Source organism: Nelumbo lutea, chromosome 4 (genome assembly GCF_056320005.1).
Source record: "Nelumbo lutea isolate HS-2025 chromosome 4, American lotus-T2T, whole genome shotgun sequence".
Classification (NCBI taxonomy): domain Eukaryota; kingdom Viridiplantae; phylum Streptophyta; class Magnoliopsida; order Proteales; family Nelumbonaceae; genus Nelumbo; species Nelumbo lutea.
The window spans coordinates 79,906,193-79,924,294 of NC_142687.1; the positions used below are offsets into that span (position 1 = coordinate 79,906,193).

General features: G+C 39.7%; 1 protein-coding gene across 1 annotated transcript; it reads left to right on the plus strand.

Annotated features, from left to right (window-relative positions):
• The first annotated feature begins 1,205 nt into the window (after nt 1–1,205).
• LOC148861250 (putative protein phosphatase 2C 42) lies at nt 1,206–17,778 on the plus strand. Its single transcript, XM_088986510.1, has 4 exons — nt 1,206–1,830; nt 2,873–3,240; nt 7,818–8,054; nt 17,154–17,778. The coding sequence occupies exons 1-4, from the start codon at nt 1,545–1,547 to the stop codon at nt 17,367–17,369; spliced, it is 1,107 nt and encodes a 368-aa protein (XP_088842636.1). The 5' UTR covers nt 1,206–1,544; the 3' UTR covers nt 17,370–17,778.
• The last annotated feature ends 324 nt before the right edge of the window (nt 17,779–18,102 follow it).

Consider the following 18,102-nt stretch of genomic DNA (forward strand, 5'->3'; position numbering starts at 1 on the left):
GTGTCGAGCTGCCTGTGAGGTGCTGAGCTGCTTGTGAGGTGCTGGGCTGACCAGGGGGCCGAGCTGCCTAGTGGCGAGATGAATTGATGAGCTTCGTCGCTCTTTAAAGACTTGCAAGGAACCAAATGTCAGAGGACCCGGGATGGCTAACCCAACGAGGTCACTCTGATGCTTAAGTCAGTACTCTCATAATAGACTGTGAGATAAAAATCACAAAATCTGAGAGCTAGAACTTGCTTATTTGCTTGCTTCCCTTGCTTCTGAGGTTGGTGCCTTTATATAGGGTTGGTAGTTAGAAGAAGAAGAAGAAGACGCCTTCACCCTTAGCGGCAGGCGGTAGAGGCAAAGCAGACAACAGCAGCTAGCAGCCACGACACTTAGCGGTTGGTAGTCATTCAACAGGATAGGGAAGACGCCCTCAGCCGATCAGTCCCTCTCTCAGTAGGTGGCAACAGCACAGCAAGCTAGTGACCAGCCTATTCTTTCTAAATACATAAAGATTAGAGTATTTAGAGAGAAACTAGAGAGACTAAGAGAGTCAAAGAGAGAGAAAGACGATTGAGGAAAGAATGCTTAGACTCCTGCGCCAAGCCAATGCTAAATACTTGTTTTTCACTCTTTTGAGTTTTAATTTTTTTTTGAAACTTGACATTAAATGAAGTAATGATGTATATTGCATAATATATTAAATATTAATATAAAATTATAAATTATATTAAAAATATATAATTTTTTATAATTATAAAATTATAAATTATAATATAATATAATAAAAGTAAACCGATTTTTTCGATTAACTGATAATCGAAACCAAAAACCGAAATACAAAATTACCGAATAATAAAATCGAAACTAATCGAAAAACCGATTAAACCGAAACCTAAATTTCGGTTCGATTGCTTTGGAGCAATTCTGATTTTTTTACCGAGGGCGATTCGGATGAAAGACACAGTAAGCGAGTGAAAGAAACTCCGGATCTCACTTATCAAAAAAAAGAAACTCCGGATCTCCTGCACTTTGGCCTGCACAGCTGCACTCCCGTTCAGTACGTGAAAGATGTCTTATCACATTTGGTAAGTATTGCAAAAGAGAAGATAAATGATAAAAGAAAAAGTAAAGCCGGAAAAATAAAAGGAGAGAGAGAGAGAGAGAGAGAGAGGAAGAAGGGCGTCGTTTGGTAAAAGACATTTTTGAAAAATGAACCCAACCCAACGTTACAAAAGGGAAAGCTTCCCCACGCCATCATCTCCTCAGAATGAAACGATCACATCCCTGTTCCTCTTCCACCGAACAACCCCCATCCCTCTCTTAACCTGCGCCCTATCCCGCCCCTTAACCTGCGCACCCTTCCACCCCTCAAAACTAGGGCGCTTTGTCTCGATTTGCAGTAAGTCCTTCCCTTCCCAATTCCCAATTCCCATCCCCCCTCGCCCCCTCCTCCCTCATCTCATCTTGTCCTCCTATAAAGTCTGTACAGCAACAATCTCCCCTCCCTTGTCGGGGTCCGGAGTAGGAGAGATAGGGCTTCTTTTGAGAGATGTGGGATGCTTGGAACTTGGATGAAAGTCTTGTCTCTCTGTTGGAAGCCTTTTGGCGTCAATGTTGTTGATGGTGGTGTTGAGGGCAGAGATGGTTTGCTCTGGTTTCGTGACCTCGGTCGCTATGCATTTGGTGATTTCTCCATGGCCGTTATCCAGGCCAACCAAGTCCTCGAAGACCAGAGCCAGATCGAGTCTGGTCCTTTCGGTGCCTTCGTCGGTGTCTACGATGGCCATGGAGGTCCCGACGCTGCTCGTTACGTTTGCGATCACCTCTTCCGTAATTTTCAAGGTATTTGCTATGCTCTCCTCTCTCCTAGACAAGTTAGAACTGAAATTCCATCAAGCTGTTCAGTTCATCATTTTGTGTCACCCACAGACATTTGATTGATTAATTCGATAAATTGGCCACACTTTGAAATCATGTCTTTTTTTTTTTTATAATTAATTGCACCTTATGCCACTTTGCAAAGCCTCTCTGCTTTAACGAGAGACTTACAAGCTTGAATGCCATACAGTGTAAAGATTGGGTAAATATGAATGCATGCCAGAATCTAATTAACTTCCCCATGTTCTTTTGCCTCTAGTTCTTACGTAATTCTTGCGAATGGCCACCGTTTCTCAGTGATCTCGGGTTTAATAGTTTTCCTGAAATCTTGATATTGGATTTGGAATTGTTTGTTGTTTCTACATTTGCACCGACAAATCTTAAAGATAATCTGGGGTTTAGGTTAAAGACTCAAATGGAGCTGAGAATTGCACTTTCACAGGTACTGCCAAATCCGTAGAGGATGATTCAAAAGCAATATTGCATCTAGGGTAATTGACAGTTTGATCAGTCTCGGGAGATTATCCAATATCCCTGAATTCGCAAGTGTTTGGGATATCAATAGACAATTAGACGGTCTATTCATCCGTACTCTTAAAAATGCCGAGGAAACTGACCCTTTGGTAGACTTGAAAATGTCTAGGTAATCTTTGTATATTTGAAGCTCTGGGCATCGCCTATGATGTTTACCTTGTTTGCTAACAATGAGAATTAAGGAGAAGATGGAGTAGACTTAAACATGAAGACAGGACACCTTTGCTGCCAAATCCTTTTTTTTTGGTCCTGTACCATTTAGAACCCTAACCTATTAAAGCAATACCTTTCTCAGTCCTTTGTCTTAGAACTTAGTCTAATGTGCTGTGGTGCCATTTTTTCTTTTCAGTCTTAATTTCTATTACTTTGCTTCTGTTTCTTGTTCTTCTTCTTTCTTTAATTTCTGTTACTTCAGTGGCTATTAAAGATAAAATCATGTCATTCTGAATCCACAGGAATTGTGTTTCTGCAGAGAGATCAGCTGAGGCCCAGGGTGTGACATGTGAGACCATCCGAAGAGCCTTTCTTCAAACAGAGGAAGGATTTACTGCACTTGTTTCTGAGCAATGGAACAGCCAACCACATATGGCAACAGTTGGGGCATGCTGTCTAGTTGGAGTGATCTGTCAGAGGACACTCTATGTGGCAAACCTTGGAGATTCCCGTGTTGTACTTGGGAAGAAAGTTGGTAACACTGGCGGTGTTGCTGCTATACAGTTGTCAACTGAACACAATGCTAACTTGGAGGCTGTGAGACAAGAGCTTAGAGATTCTCACCCAAATGACCCTCAAATAGTTGTTCTTAAGCATGGAGTTTGGAGGGTAAAAGGCATTATTCAGGTGCTTTGTCTATATTTTCTTCCCGTTCCCTTTTTGATAACCAATATTCATCATTTATCTGATTCTGTTGCTACTATCATAGGTTGCATTATCCAAAAGTTATTTTTTTCATGGCTTTTTTTTTTTTTTTTATAGTCAACAATAATGTAAATTTCATTAGATTGAAAGCTGCCTTCCTGTGTTCAAAAAGCAGAATATCAGGGTATAAAAAATAACAGCATAAATACATGAGTGATGCCCCGAAGCTTACTGGACCCAAAAACTTAATAAGATGCTTCTCATATCATATCGATAGCTGTGCCCATCTCAGAAAAACATGGATTCTCTAAGAAACAGCCAACAAAATTTAGAAACCACTTCCCAAAATAGCTTGTGTTTATATCTCACTATATTCATCATTTGTAATTACAAATTGCTATTCTTTGATAATCAACAGTAACTTGAATTTCATTAAATTGAAGATAGTCTCCTACTGTTCAAAATGTAGAATAGCTGGGTATAAACAACAATAGCATAATTTCTTTTTTTGAAAAGGTAAGGTAAAAATTTTATTGATGATAGAGGAAAGAACTACAACAGCATCCCAATGGAATTCATTGCAAAGAAAAACAACTTACAGAACCCAAATAGAGTGAGAGTTAAGAAGCTGAAATACATTCTGGTTTTTAAATTCTGAAACAACAGATAACCAAGAAGCAAGTCTGTTGGCTGCAATCTGTAACTGTAAGAGGTCTTCAGGAGCTCTGGCTTTGTTGCAGAACACTTGGCTATTCCTTTCAGACCACAGAGATACTAAGATGACTGCAGGAATTGTTTTCCAGATCAACTTCCCTTTCCAACTCAGACAAGATAACTTCCAATTGCACAGAACATCCTTGACAGACCGGGGCATAACCCAGCTAATGCCAGCCGCCTGAATGAAGTGCTCCCACAGTTTAGCAGACACAGGACAGTGAATGCAGAGATGATCCCCAGATTCAGGCACCGGACCACGAAGGCCACAGTTCAGATCTGAAATCTGAACCCCATGCCTAATCAGATTAATTTTTTAGAGACATTTATTTAAAGCCAGCACCCAGACAAGAAAATTAGCCTTAGGGGGTCTGGTAGTATCCCACACCTGCTTACTAGGGAGGCCAATGTTGCTGCCTTAACTTAGCTTATCAGCCATAGACTTAAGTGAAAAACAGCCATCTCCACTTCATATCCACCTCCACTCATCTTCCACATTTGCAGAAATAAGCTGGCTTTGCAACAGCTGTAACAGCTCCAGCAGCTGCTCCAATTCCCAATCATAGAGGTTCCGCCTAAAGAGGGGACACCAAACAGCTGAACCTTGCACCCAATCATAGGTCTCAGAATCTGAAGAATCAGGATTTAAGGCACACTGAAAGAGGTTAGGAAAAGCCTTGGCAAGGGGAATATTCAAGCACCAGGGGTCTTTCTAGAATTTCAACCTATTGCCATCCCCAATTTTGTACACCAAACCTTCTAGAAAGAAGGGAAAGCTTTTATAATACCCTTCCACAGGGAACAACCCCAAGGCTGAAAACTGAAAAGGATCCAAAGATTTCCAATTACCCCAATCCAAACCAAATTTAGCAGCTATAAGAGACTTCCACCAAGCATCTCTTTCAGAGCCAAATCTCCAAATCCACTTACTCAAGAGAGCAAAATTGAAGGTCTTAAGCTTTCTCACTCCCAGGCCTCCTTCCACAGGCAAACAAACCTGGTCCCAGTTAACCAGATGAATTTTCTTGTCCTCTTCCCAACCTCTCCACAAGAAATTCCTTTGAAAAGGTTCTAACTTCTTGGATACCTTGGAGGGGATAGGAAAGAGGGAAAGAAAGTATGTAGGAAGGTTTGATAAAGTACTTTTTAACAGGATCACTCTACCCCCCTGAAGAGAGGTATTTAGCCTTCAATGAAGCCAGCTTCTTCTCCATTCTCTCTACCACTGGATCCCAGATAGCAGAGGAGGTGCATTTAGCTCCAAGATGGAGCACCAAATATTTTCCTAGGAGATGATTCACCTGACAAGCCAAAATCTCAGCCATCTCTTCCATATTTTCAACTTGTCCAACAGGAAAAATCACACTTTTCCCTAAGTTTACTTTAAGCCCTGACACAGCCTCAAACCAATATGGGATGCCAAGCATAGGTTCAAGCTGATATGGGGAAGCATCAATAAAGCACAAGGGGTCATCAGCAAACTGGAGAAGATGAACCTTCTCCCCTCCTGGAGAGATCTCAAAACCATCCCACAAACCTTATGCAACGGCCAACTTACTGAACTGAGAAAACACTTCCATGAAACAAATAAAAAGCAGGGGGGAGAGGGGATCCCCTTGCCTAATCCCTCTAAAACTTTCAAAGAAGCTCGTCACTTGCCCATGGATTAGAAACTGAGAACTTTGGGGAAGAAACACAAACTTTCATCCAGTTTTCTCCCAAGAACCAAATTGAGGCATCTCCAGTTTACATGATCATATGCTTTCTGAATATCCAATTTACACACCAGAATAGATTTACCATCCCTTTTTCTAGAGTCAATTAGCTCATTTGCGATAAGCACACTATCCACCAACATTTGTCTACTTGGGATAGAGGCGCCTTGGTTCCCAGAAATCACATTGGGCAAAACCTTTTTCAACCTCTCTGTCAAGACTTATGCCAGAATTTTATAAAAGCTGTTGAGAAGGCTTATAGGCCTAAAGTCCTTTAGATTCACAGCCCCTGAGCCCCCGGCAACTTTAGGGATGAGGGTAATAAAGGTGGAGTTCAGGCTTCTTTGCAGAGAGGAACTTCTATGAAAAGGTCTGAAACACATTCATAAGATATAGAACAGATTTGTCAAACCATCTGGACCAGGAGATTTATCTGTTTCCATTCTGCTAATCACTTTCTTAACTTCTTCCTCTGTGAGCGGCCTTTCTAGGGAAGCTTTTTTGCTCGCCTGTTAGTTTTTTGAAAGGGGTATGGAGAGGAAGAGGTCTAATGGCCGAGGGTTCCTCATAAAGCTGCTTGTAGAATGAAGAAGCAATGACTTTGATTTCAGCAACTGACTCTCCCACTCTCCCCTCACACTCCAACCTGCTAATTTCTTTAACTCTGTTCCGGGCATTAGCCATCTTGTGAAAGAAACTAGTGTTTTTATCACCACCCTCAGCCAGGTTGTTTTGGCTCTTTGTCTCCACCTAATCTCATCTTTCAGTGCTAGTTTATCAAAGTTTGATTTGGCTTGGCACCTTTTCAGTCTTTGTTCTTGAGTCAAAGGACCGATTTCTTCAGTGACACCCAAAGCCTACTGGACCTAAAAAGGTTAATAAGATGTTTGTCATATCATCTCTGATAGTTCTGCCAATCCCATGCAAATTTGCATTCTCTAAGGAACAACAGTCAAAGTTTAGAAATGACATCCCAAAATAGCGTGTCTTTATACCTGAATCTATTCATCATTACTATTGACCAGCCTTCTTATGGAGATTTTAGCTTATTGTTTCCTCAGTAAATGATTGTAAAGAGCGAGACCACTTCAGCATTTCATGGAAAAAAGGTTAAAAAATGATTAAGTTGCCAATCCTTTCAAAACTAAAATTAGATTGGATATATCAGATATGTTTGATTGAAACTTGGAGTGCTGTGTAGTCTCCTGAAGTTTTTAACTCTGGAAAGTTAACTTGATAAGTGAGGTGTGTCTAAAGATGATTAGAAATTAAAAGAACAATATAATTAGTGCATATTAGACTGCACAAACAACTCTTAGTCAAGCCATCTGTTTAAGTTGTAATTTGTAAAATGCCTTTGAAGATCTTATTTTGTATCTAGATTCTGATCTTCTAAATCTTTCAATTAACCAAAGGTTTATGCAGAGCTTCCATCAGTGCTATTTTATGTTATTTTATTTCTTGAAACATATAAACAATGTTGTTGATGTGATGACTAGTCATTTTGGTCTCCAATGCGATGGATGCAATCTTACCGGTCAAATATAAAGACCGACAAAGCTTCACCTATCTATCAGAAATATAAAGAATGTTCTTGATTTCAATATAACAAGGGCCCCCTTCCTTTGCATGCTCGTTTTTATTTCTATCCATCCATAGAGTTTTCTTGATCTTGGTCCTTTCTGAATTGTATGTTTTGAAGGGCCTTAAGAGATTGGGTGGAAACTCTTTGGAGCACTAATAACAAGAGATGGGGTAGAAACTCTTTGGAGCACTAATTACTGTAGTGTTAATTGGGTACATTTGGAAGAAAAGAAACATCACTCTTGGACAACCAATTCCAGTCTAGAGAAAAGGTGCTGCAACAAGTGATGGCTTCTCTTCATTCTTGGTCGGGATCAGACATGTCCTCATTATGCTTACTTTGAACAAGCAATTTTATTCACATAAATTTCCAAACCCCATCTGTTTTCATAGCCCTATTTTTTTGTTAATCTTAGATCTTCTTGTATAGTTCCTCACTGCACACAAACTGTATTATGTATTACAAAACAAAGCAATACTTCACATTTTCTCAAAAGAAAAAGAAAAAGATATGTGCTGTTAAAGCTGTTACTTCATTGTCTGCAGGTGTCTAGATCTATAGGTGATGTATATATGAAGCATGCACAGTATAATAGAGAACCAATCAATGCGAAATTCAGGCTATCTGAACCAATGAATATGCCTGTTTTGACTGCCAATCCATCTATTATCTCTCATCCTCTCCAACCAAATGATTCTTTCCTTATATTTGCATCTGATGGTCTATGGGAGCACTTGAGCAATGAAAGAGCTGTGGATATTGTCCAGAATAATCCACATTCAGTAAGAGTTCTATCTTCTTATCATAGTCATGGTTTTCTGCATAGACATGCTATTTTCTTTTGTTTTAAATTTATACAGCTTGTGATGTTGCATGGGTTTGATTTGTAGTTCTTTGACTTTTGATAATCATGCAGTTGCTATTCTTCTAGTGTTTATTGTTTCTCAGTTGACTTTCTGTGCATTTCCTTCTGTTGGTGATCCACTGGATAAGCATATCCACATTTGGGGAAATTTAAAATGGGTCTTAAAAAGTGAACGAAATGACAATTGTAGTCCTTGTCGAACAGGGCCTTCACAAATTCCTGGGTGGAAGATTGGACTTTTTTGGAAAGCAAGCATATTTTCCATTCCATTTGATTGGGTCAATTGGCATTTTTCTGCATGGTCTTACTTATGATATGTGGGGACCATGTGGCTGATCTGGACTTTGCAGTGGATTGAGGACCCTCTTTTTTGGCCTTTTATTCAATTTATCAATTTCAGCCTATATGCCATCAAGGTTACAATTTTCAAATTTAAGGCCATCAGCAATGAGAGCTTATTTTGGAGACACATAATGGAGCTTTACAATGAAACTTGTCCCTTAAATAGAGGGTGAAGATGTGAATGCCTCCAAAACCATGTAGCCATGTGGAAGTTTCTTCTCTAAGTGACATGGATTGGGACTGACACACTGGTCTTATGATACTTATTCATCTCTAACCTTAGGCTTTGAATATGCAAGTTTTGGTGGCCTTTTCATGATTGAGATAGAATAATAATAATTTGCTCTCGTGTCCTTCAAGGTTTCACTGGATTAGTATGAAAGTGCTAGGCAACATAGATGAGAATTCTCTTAGATGTGAACAGTATATATCCAGTCTTCTTGGTTTAGTAGCCCTCTGGTAATGTGCTTCCAATAAACTTCCTTAGTATATCACTTTTTGCAATGTTTTATTTCCATAAGGTGCCATTATACATTTTTTGCTTGAGCTGGACGTGGTGGAGAATTTTGTTTGGCTTAGGGGCAGTTGCTAATAAAATTCTAGAGTGTATCATCTGCTACTCTGTTTGCAGTTCTTCTCATCCAGCTGAAGCTTGTCAATTTCTTTGCAATCACACCAATCTCCCTAAATGCATGTCTGTATTTCTAAGGTGCTTCTTTGAGGTGCTTGGCCCAATGAATTACTAGCTGTGAATCACCTTCAACTTCCAAATCTCTGAGGCCATACTGTTGTGCTGTGATAATCTCAATCCTTGTAGAAGTGTCATGGTTTCTGCCTTGGCTGAATCTTCTAAACCTGCTGGACCCCTGAATACATCACAACCACCAAGCTTGATGGTCTCTAATGACTCCCCCAATACCAGCTCTTCCTGGGTTATCCGTAGAGCTACCATTGAAGTATGGTTTTAGTTTAAGCTTACCACTTCTTGTGGGGGGACCCAGTCTTGGTGGAAATAGTACAAAAATTATAAAAATGGTGAATTATCAAAAAAGAAAAAGAAAACTATAGAAATGGTAGAAACATTGTGAAAAATGTGGAAATGTATAATGATACTTTATGAAATGGTAAAATAAGCCCAAGTACAACTTAAGTGCTCAAAATTTGACAATGAATATGGCAATAAACAGAATGGAATGGTAAAACAGGATTCATGTAGCCAACCCCTTATAGATGGGATAAGACTTAGATGATGATAAAAGAATCCGTCAAACAAATCCAAGAAACTAAGGCTAATAGACAAAAATAATATATTGTGAGTTGTCCTTAAGAGTTAAAACTACATGATAAAGTGGGTTCAAGAAAAAATTGAACTCAAAATGTGCAAATCAAGGTTCAAAATTTCAATACGATATGCCTGATACGGGGCATATCGTATCGTATCTTTGAACTCATCATGTTACAATACCATCTCATGTATATCAACAACTATAGTTTTTGCTGAGGAATATGTAAAGTTTAGGAATATAACTTGAAACACATTGACATTTTAAACTAGTATCAGTTTTGTAGAGCTCATCAATTGGTAATTCAACCCAAGGTTCTAAATATCAATACAGGCCGATACGCCCTACCGGCGTATCAGCCTGTATCGGTGCTTTTTTTTTGTGTTTTATTTATTTATTTTTTCAAAACCGGTTCAGAGGGGTCAGTTTAAGTCCCGACTACCCTCTGAACCATGGCCTGATCCGATACACCCCTATTTTTTAATGTTGTCCATTCGTTCATCTTAATAAAACATCTTCTTAAAAGGCATTTAAAATTATAAAATCATTATTTTTTTGTGTGAGAATTAAGAATTTAAGACCCGAACATGGACTTGTGGGCTTGCCTCGAGGGGCGTGGCACAAAGGCGATTCATAGAATCAGGAATATAATGTTTTACATCACATTAGCTACTTGAAGTAATGCAATTGAGGAAAAAAAGAGATTGTAGGCATTACATGCTTGAAAATGCTTTATATGTTTGATTTTATTTTTAAAATTTCATTTGAATATGCTTTACATGTTATGTTTATGTATTCTAATTTTAGATAATAGGTTTTTTAAACCATTAATTTTAAAATTAAGTTTATATTTCTTATTAATATTAGTTTAATATTTTTTTTAATTTTTTTTGAAATTTCTAGCATTTTTTTTCTTTTTTTACGAAATTTTTGTATTTTTGCACCTTGCTTCAAAAAGGCGTGCGCCTTGCCTTGCACCTCACCTTAGGCGCAAATTGGCCCTTGCGCCTTTTTTGCGCCTTGCGCTTTTAAAACACTGGGGCTGCCCAATTCTCAGAATTGTTAACCTAGCCAAACTAGTGAAGTAGCACAGATACATGTAATGCCTCTCATGCATTCATGCTCCATGATATTTATCATTTTAAGCTTATTTTGATATAAGAGCAGCTTTGGAAGACATTATGGAATTGTTCAACCTGTGAGCCAGTCACTAAAACAGTTGTTTGGTCTGGTTTTGATAAAACTAATATGACCTTGTTTGTCTATAGTGGCATTTGATAAAATCTGAAATTTCAGATCTGAAAAGTTGAAAAGATATATTTTTTGTCTGAAATCTGAAAAGAAGCGTATGTGCTTTTCTACTTTTTAGAGGCTCTAAATCCATAAGTTTGTTTTTGTTGGATCAACCCTTTACCATCTGAAATTTATTGATTTTATTATTTTACCCCTAGAACATACTATTTGGAAATGTTGAGTTCAATATGCATTATCTCATAAAAAATAATTTCAACCTCAAAATAATATTGAAACAATACAAATAAAAAATAATTAATTAATAATTACTAATTAATAAATAAAATGATTAAAATTTAAAAAAATTAAATACTATACAAATATTAAAATAATTAATAATTAGTAAAAATAATTTATAACTAATAATAATAATTATTATTATTAGTATTATTTATTATTGTTATTATTACTCATCGAACCTTTGTTGCTACTTGTAGCGGCAGTGGTGGTGGCGGGAAGATAGGATAGAGAGAGAGAGAGAGAGTACAACTTGTAGTGGCGGTGGCGGGAAGATAGGGGGAGAGAGTGAGAGAGAGAGCGAGAGAGAACCACCGCCGCTGCAAGTTGCAGTAGCAGTGGTGGGAAGACTTGGGAGAGAGTGAGAGAGAGAGAACCACCGTTGCTTGTTCAAGTCGAAGAGAGGGTTTGAAGAGAGCTTGATGGCACTAGAGTTTGTTCAGGTCGCAGAGAGGGTTTGAATAACCTAAATTTTCGTGTTATATGAGGGACAAACCATGTCATTAAAATTTCTTTGAGGATACTAATGTCTTTTACACACCTCTGAATTACATCTGAGTGCATTAAGGACCCACCCCCACCTCTTACAAAAAATTTCTTTGAGGATACTAATGTCTTTTACACACATCTGAATTACATCTGAGCGCATTAAGGACCCGCCCCACCTCTTACGGATTAAGATCTGAAATTGGATTTCGGATTAGTAATACGAGGGCATACCAAACGAAGGTGGCGTTCGGAAAGCAATGTTTTCAGATTCAAACGCTTGAAAGGTGCAATCAAACGCCACCTACATGTGCACAATCTAAGGATATGTGATTATGAATGCTAGATAAACAACATGTCGGTGTCTATGGTTATTTGAGAATGAAACTGGTCCAAGAGATAGCATGGTAGATGAAAGCAAGGAGATGGCTCTAACATGGATAAAATATATATGAAGTTTGACATTCACAGAAGGGAAATATATTATTAAATGTGCATCTCTCGGATCCTTCTGGGGTTTTCACTCCTAGGCTTTGTCAAAGGAGTTAGATACAAGCCAAGGTTAAGCTTTTAAGAGAGACCCTTGGTTTGCAAATCAACATCCAAAGGAACTCTTTCTGGCATTGTTTCTAATATCTGAAAACGGAGATGCTCAAGTGTAGTGTTTTGAACATAATCAAATGGGAGTGCTTTGGAATTTTTGGCTTAGAACTTAGAAGGAATCTAAATGACTGGGTGGGTGGTGGACTTGATGGCAGAACTCCTACATCTACTACATGATCAATGGCCTGATCCTCATGTAAGTGACTTTAGGAATTGGCTATGGGATCCTTCTAGGGTTTTCACTTCCAGATCTTTCTTCTATAACATGGATGACCAATGGAATTTCTCTTCTAAAATGGTTTTAAAATCTGATTCTCCTTTTAAGGTAGTTTTTCTGTTTAGCTAATTGACACACGATACCCCTACTGTTTAGCTATTGTCTTGCGGTACCCTTAAGTTTTCTAACACATGTCCAAATCCTCCCTTGTCGTTAATATCCGTTAATGTTCCGTCGAAATTCATACACGTGACACCACGTGATGTATACATTTTCTTCAAAACCTAATTTTCCCTTCGTCCCTCTCTCTTCTTCTTCACCATCCCTCTCCCCGGCGGCAGCTACAACGAACCACTTTGCAACTGTTCCACTCCCTGTCTCTCCGCCGCCATTGCCACCATTGTCGTCATTTGTATTCGACCACTTTCGTCGGCATCACCAGGTTTTTTTGGCACCAAGTCCTTTCAGAGGAGGTGGAGGATTGACAGTTGTTTGCAACTGCCCAAAACTTCTTTCACAAATGGAGTCTATGACAGGTCTCTGATCTTTCTTTTTAAAGTCCATCTCTATTTCCAAGGAATAGAGAGAGAGAGAGACCATGTTGAAGGCCATGAGAAATGAAGAGACAGGGGAGTTGTAAAAAACTTCTCTGTGATATAAAACCAAAACGCTTACCGACAGACTATTTGTTCAAGCATATATAATGGTTGAGATCGTTGTTCACAACAACAACAAGGGGTGGACATCGCGATGTCGAAACAGGGGCATCCTTCAACATGTCTGACACTAGCTCTCGTGCGTTCCTATCTGCATCATAGAACTCACCGCAGGTGAGATCAACTCCTCTTTCATTTTGCCCTCCGATCACGTGGAACTTGTTATTCATGTAACACCCTGAACACATCTTCCTCCGTTGATGCATCGTCGGAAGCGGAATCCATGATTCATTCTCAGGGTCGTATTTCTCAGCAGAATTTAATATCTCCATACGAGTCCCCATCTCAATCCCTCTGGCTACATATGCAACGTTTCCGCAGTTGGCAGATGCAAATAGGCATCTTGGGCTAATCATGGAAGGACCCCTAAACCATCTGTTCATTATCAAATCATACCTCCAAATGGCTACACCTTGAATTTCTTTGCTTGAAACACGCTGGTGGGTTCCTGCGCAAAGTGACTCTTTGTCCCCAGCGGCAAAACACGGGACTACATCGGCAATCTCTTCGGTGAGTGCCATATTCTTTGTTGTGTTGCTAGAAGTTGGAGCACATAGAGCTCACTGTGGAGTGCGTCAACGACAGAGCTCAAGAACCCAGATAGATTCATCGTTGTTGTCTCCTTTGGTGACGACTAGAACGTTCCAGACTCTACCTCCCAACATCACCATTTCTGCTCGGATGGTCTTCAAGTGGAGGGATTTCACCGTCTTGATTAGACTTGTTCATGGGTCGGGTGGCCCGACGGGCCAGCCCGACCCTCGGACGTGCTTGAACAGGTATATGGGCCCGCAGGCTTAACCTTGGGCCAAAAATCCTGGCCTGCAATAAATTCGAGCTGGGCTCGGGATTTGCCAAAATAGCCTGGCCTAACCTATAATTAAACCTAAAAACCCTAGTCGAATACCCCTCTTTTTTTCACCTCTTTCCCTTATTTTTCCAGCCAAACCCTTCTTCTCCACATCCTTTTTCCCTTCTTTATATTCTTTTTTTAATGTAAATAAATTTTGAATTTATATTCTTTTTTTAATGTAAATAAATTCTAATTTATATTGATTATTGAATAGGGAAATTTTCTAATTTTTTTATTAGGTTGGGCTTCGGGCTCGGGCTTCGAGCTTTTTATCAGGGTCGGGCTCGGGCCCAAGTTGTAGGCCCGTTGGTCGGGCCGGGCTCGGGCTCGAGCCTAACATATTTCCATTAATGAAGAGTAAAAGCCCAGCCCGGCCCATGAACAGGTCTAGTCTTGATCAGATCGGGCAATAAATCAGATCAGTCTTTGTGCTTTCAGAATCAATCTCCCAGTACCGGAAAAATCACCTGGGGATATAGTGACCGAGTAGTTCTACTCAGAAACTCCAACCTTCTCTGGCAGTGTTTTGATTTCCCATCCAACACACTTGTGGAGAACTAGAATTTCACGGCCAACATGAAACTGACTTTCTCAAATGGACTTTACTCCATGAAACTAGGGGACGGCCATGATGGCTTGTATATGAACTTCGAAGGAGGCTCAAATCAGATTTATTGGGAGTGCAAAGCTTTGGAAGCGAAAGCAGAAATCGTCCTTGGAAATGGAATGATATATGCTTGAGTCAGCTCGTATGGCTTCTTGGGTATGTACCAGACAGAAAAGAGGGAGAGAGAGAGAGAGAGAGAGAGAACGGGAGTTGTTCCCATACAGCTTCATTCTCAGACCTCCATTCTCAGAGGTGGTGGTGGAGGCTATGGCGGTGGCGGTGCTGGTGGAGGCTATGGATCTGGCAGTGGCGGAAACTATGGAACTGGCGGTGGTAGGCGGAAACTATGGAACTGGCGATTGTAGTGGCTATGCAGGTGCTGCTAGTGGGGGCTATGGAGGTAGTGGCGCCAGCAGGGGTTACGGAGGCAGCGGTGGCGATGGTGGAGATTATGGCGGAAGTGGTGGTGGCGGTGGTGGAGATTATGGCGGAAGTGGTGGTGGCGGTGGTGGTGGTGGAAATGGCCACCGTCAGTGGGGGTTACATCTCTGGAGAGAACATGAGGAAAAAACATACCAGAAAAGTCATGGCCGCCGCTTACAATAAGGAGCAACGAAATCGAGGGTAAATTGAGGAATAGTAGAGGGCAAATTTGACATTTCATTTCCTTCCGTTAGCACTTATCGACAATGACAATTGTCAAAAAACTTAAGGGATAGCAAGACAATAGCTAAACAGTAGGGGTACTGTGTGTCAATTAGCTAAACAGTAGGGGTAGTTTAAGAGATTTACCCAAAAATTTATTAAATTCAAATGAATGAATGAATTACTTACAATATGCCATGTATCCCTTATGTATAGGTTTCTACCCTTGTATGGATCAATTCAAAATTTGACACCAGCTGCCTAATTTCCCTCATGACATCTAAATTTCCACATTCATTCATCATTGCTTTTCAGCCTCCCCACTACTTTCTTTGAATCGCATTCCACCAGTATATTCTTTAACTTGATTGCCTTAGCCACTCAGCTCTTGTAATATTGTTCCTATTCTTATTTCAGCCTTCACGAAGGCCCCGGGTTTCCTAGAGAATGGCCATGAAAGTTCATCTTGATGTGATTATCAACTGATGGTTTCCAAATCAGTTGAGGGCTTGTTTCATCAACAACTGTAAAAATCATTAATAGTATAAAAATAGGTTATGGGTACAATAAAGACATACAAACAATGAGAGATAAACCCTCTCATCTCTCCTTGTAGAAACTTTTCTTCTTTTTACAACTATCTCTATGCACCTATAGTTTAGCAAGAGCATCAGCTAAGGAGTTTGCACTCCTTTTGACCCATCTTATTCTCATTTCCATATTTTGTATGAACCATTTTAATTTCTTCCTTTCATTATTATAACTCATTAACTCCAAAGTTTTGCCTCCCCAGTTTATAACCACCCCACCACTAATTTGGAGTCCCCTTCCACCACCAAACGGTCTGTGGGCTGCCAAGATCTTTATGCATAAGCTCACATCGTCTTTTGGCTGTCAGATCTTCCAGAAGATCTTTGAAAAAAGACTTGCCAAACAGCACCTAATTTTTTAATGTTCAAAGATCCCTCTGTACCCCTTAATGCCAAGATATCAGCTCTATCAATGTAAAATGGTCCAAACCTCTTCGGTATCTCCACCCAATGAGTCACTGTGCCTTGGAATCTTCCATCTTCTAGTTGGCAATGTGATAAACTAGTTTTTACAGGCACTTCAAGGAATCTTTCCAGAAATGCTTGGTTTAGTTTTACAGCAATACAATTATTTTCAAGTAGGGAAACTCTTTTGAAGATTCCACCTATGTTGGCCACATGGGACAATTTTGTGGCCAATGTAAACTGTCCATTGGAGCCGCATGTTCACTCAGTGTACATTGGCCTTGTGTTGGATTTCCCCCAAGTTCCACTATCCAAGTTTTCAAAGGGCCCAAGGTAAGTGTCTTATTTTGGTTATGTGGCAAGGGCTTTCTAGCTGAAGCTTTGCCCTGTGAGTAGGGAGCGGTAAGAGGAAGTGCAGGCCTGTAGGGAGAAGTCTTTTGGGCGCCAACCAGGTTGCAAGTTGCAAAATAGGATTCTTGTGTCTAATAGCTAAAGGTTCATCAAAGTGACCTGACGAGCAATAACCCTGTTTAAATGTATCTATTATAGATGATAGACTAGACAACCTGGGTTAGCCTAATCCTTTATGTTGTGCTTTGGTTCTGAAGTGTGTACGAGTAGTGGTAGAGCGTTGCATGCCTTATTTCCTCAGATATGCATCCAACATATTTCTTCTAAACTTACGAGTAGTGGAATATTTTGCCTTGCTCTGAGCTGACAGTTTTTTGTATTAACGCAGGGAAGTGCTAGAAGGCTCATCAAGGCTGCTCTACAAGAAGCAGCTAGAAAGCGTGAGATGCGATTCTCGGATCTTCAGAGGATTGACAAGAAGGTTCGACGCCACTTCCATGATGATATAACCGTTATTGTTTTGTTCTTAAATCATGACCTTATTTCTAGAGGATCAATACAAGAAGGCCCTTCACTTTCTCTCCGAAGTGCTCTGGAGCACTGATAACTTGAGAAAAAACCTATGAACTATGATACTTCTACTATCCATTATTTTGGTCATTACCCAGAAGAGCATGTTTATGATTCATCAAAAATTTCTTCCATGAAAATGATTGCTGAGCTTGAGAGTGGCACCTGACAAAGCAGTTGCTGCAGAGATTTTTCCCCCACCTTTTTCGCTGATACGGAGGCTAATGCAGTTCCAAGAGACTTCTAATCTGTAAAATGTTTCAGTGTATTTGTTAGGAAACAATTCACGTGTCCCTGTTGTTCCCTGATCGATTTATTCGAACTTGTAATCTCTCTCTCTCTCACAATTACTACATTTTTAGTTTATATCCTGAATCCTGATCTCAATATTTCCATTTTTTGGTGAGACCAATATATTTACATTGACAGTTTTATTGGGCAAACCGCTCAAGTGGCTGAATTGCTTTGTCTTTAGTGGATGGAATAATTTACTGATGATGATTGGATTGAAGTAAACACTCAAGGAAATTGGTAAAATTGGAAGGTGTTTGAACGATCTCATAGTTTATGGGAAGCTACCCCAAAAGCTAACATATATCCCTTAATTGGAAAGGAGTACTTAGATAGCCGGAATCTTAATTGGAAAGCTAACGTCGGTGAGTTTTTTAACACAAATATGCTGTTGAAAGTATTCTAGAATCCCAACAAATATCCTTTCCAAAATAAAAAATGTCCTTGAATGATATTTTATTCCAAAGACCAATATG

Excerpts from the sequence above, each read along its gene's own strand:
- LOC148861250 (XM_088986510.1), top strand. The coding sequence starts at position 1,545 with ATGCTTGGAACTTGGATGAAAGTCTTGTCTCTCTGTTGGAAGCCTTTT. Across the intron at positions 1,831-2,872 it reads CCTCTTCCGTAATTTTCAAG|AGAGATCAGCTGAGGCCCAG; the intron begins GTATTTGCTATG and ends GTGTTTCTGCAG. Across the intron at positions 8,055-17,153 it reads TCCAGAATAATCCACATTCA|GGAAGTGCTAGAAGGCTCAT; the intron begins GTAAGAGTTCTA and ends GTATTAACGCAG.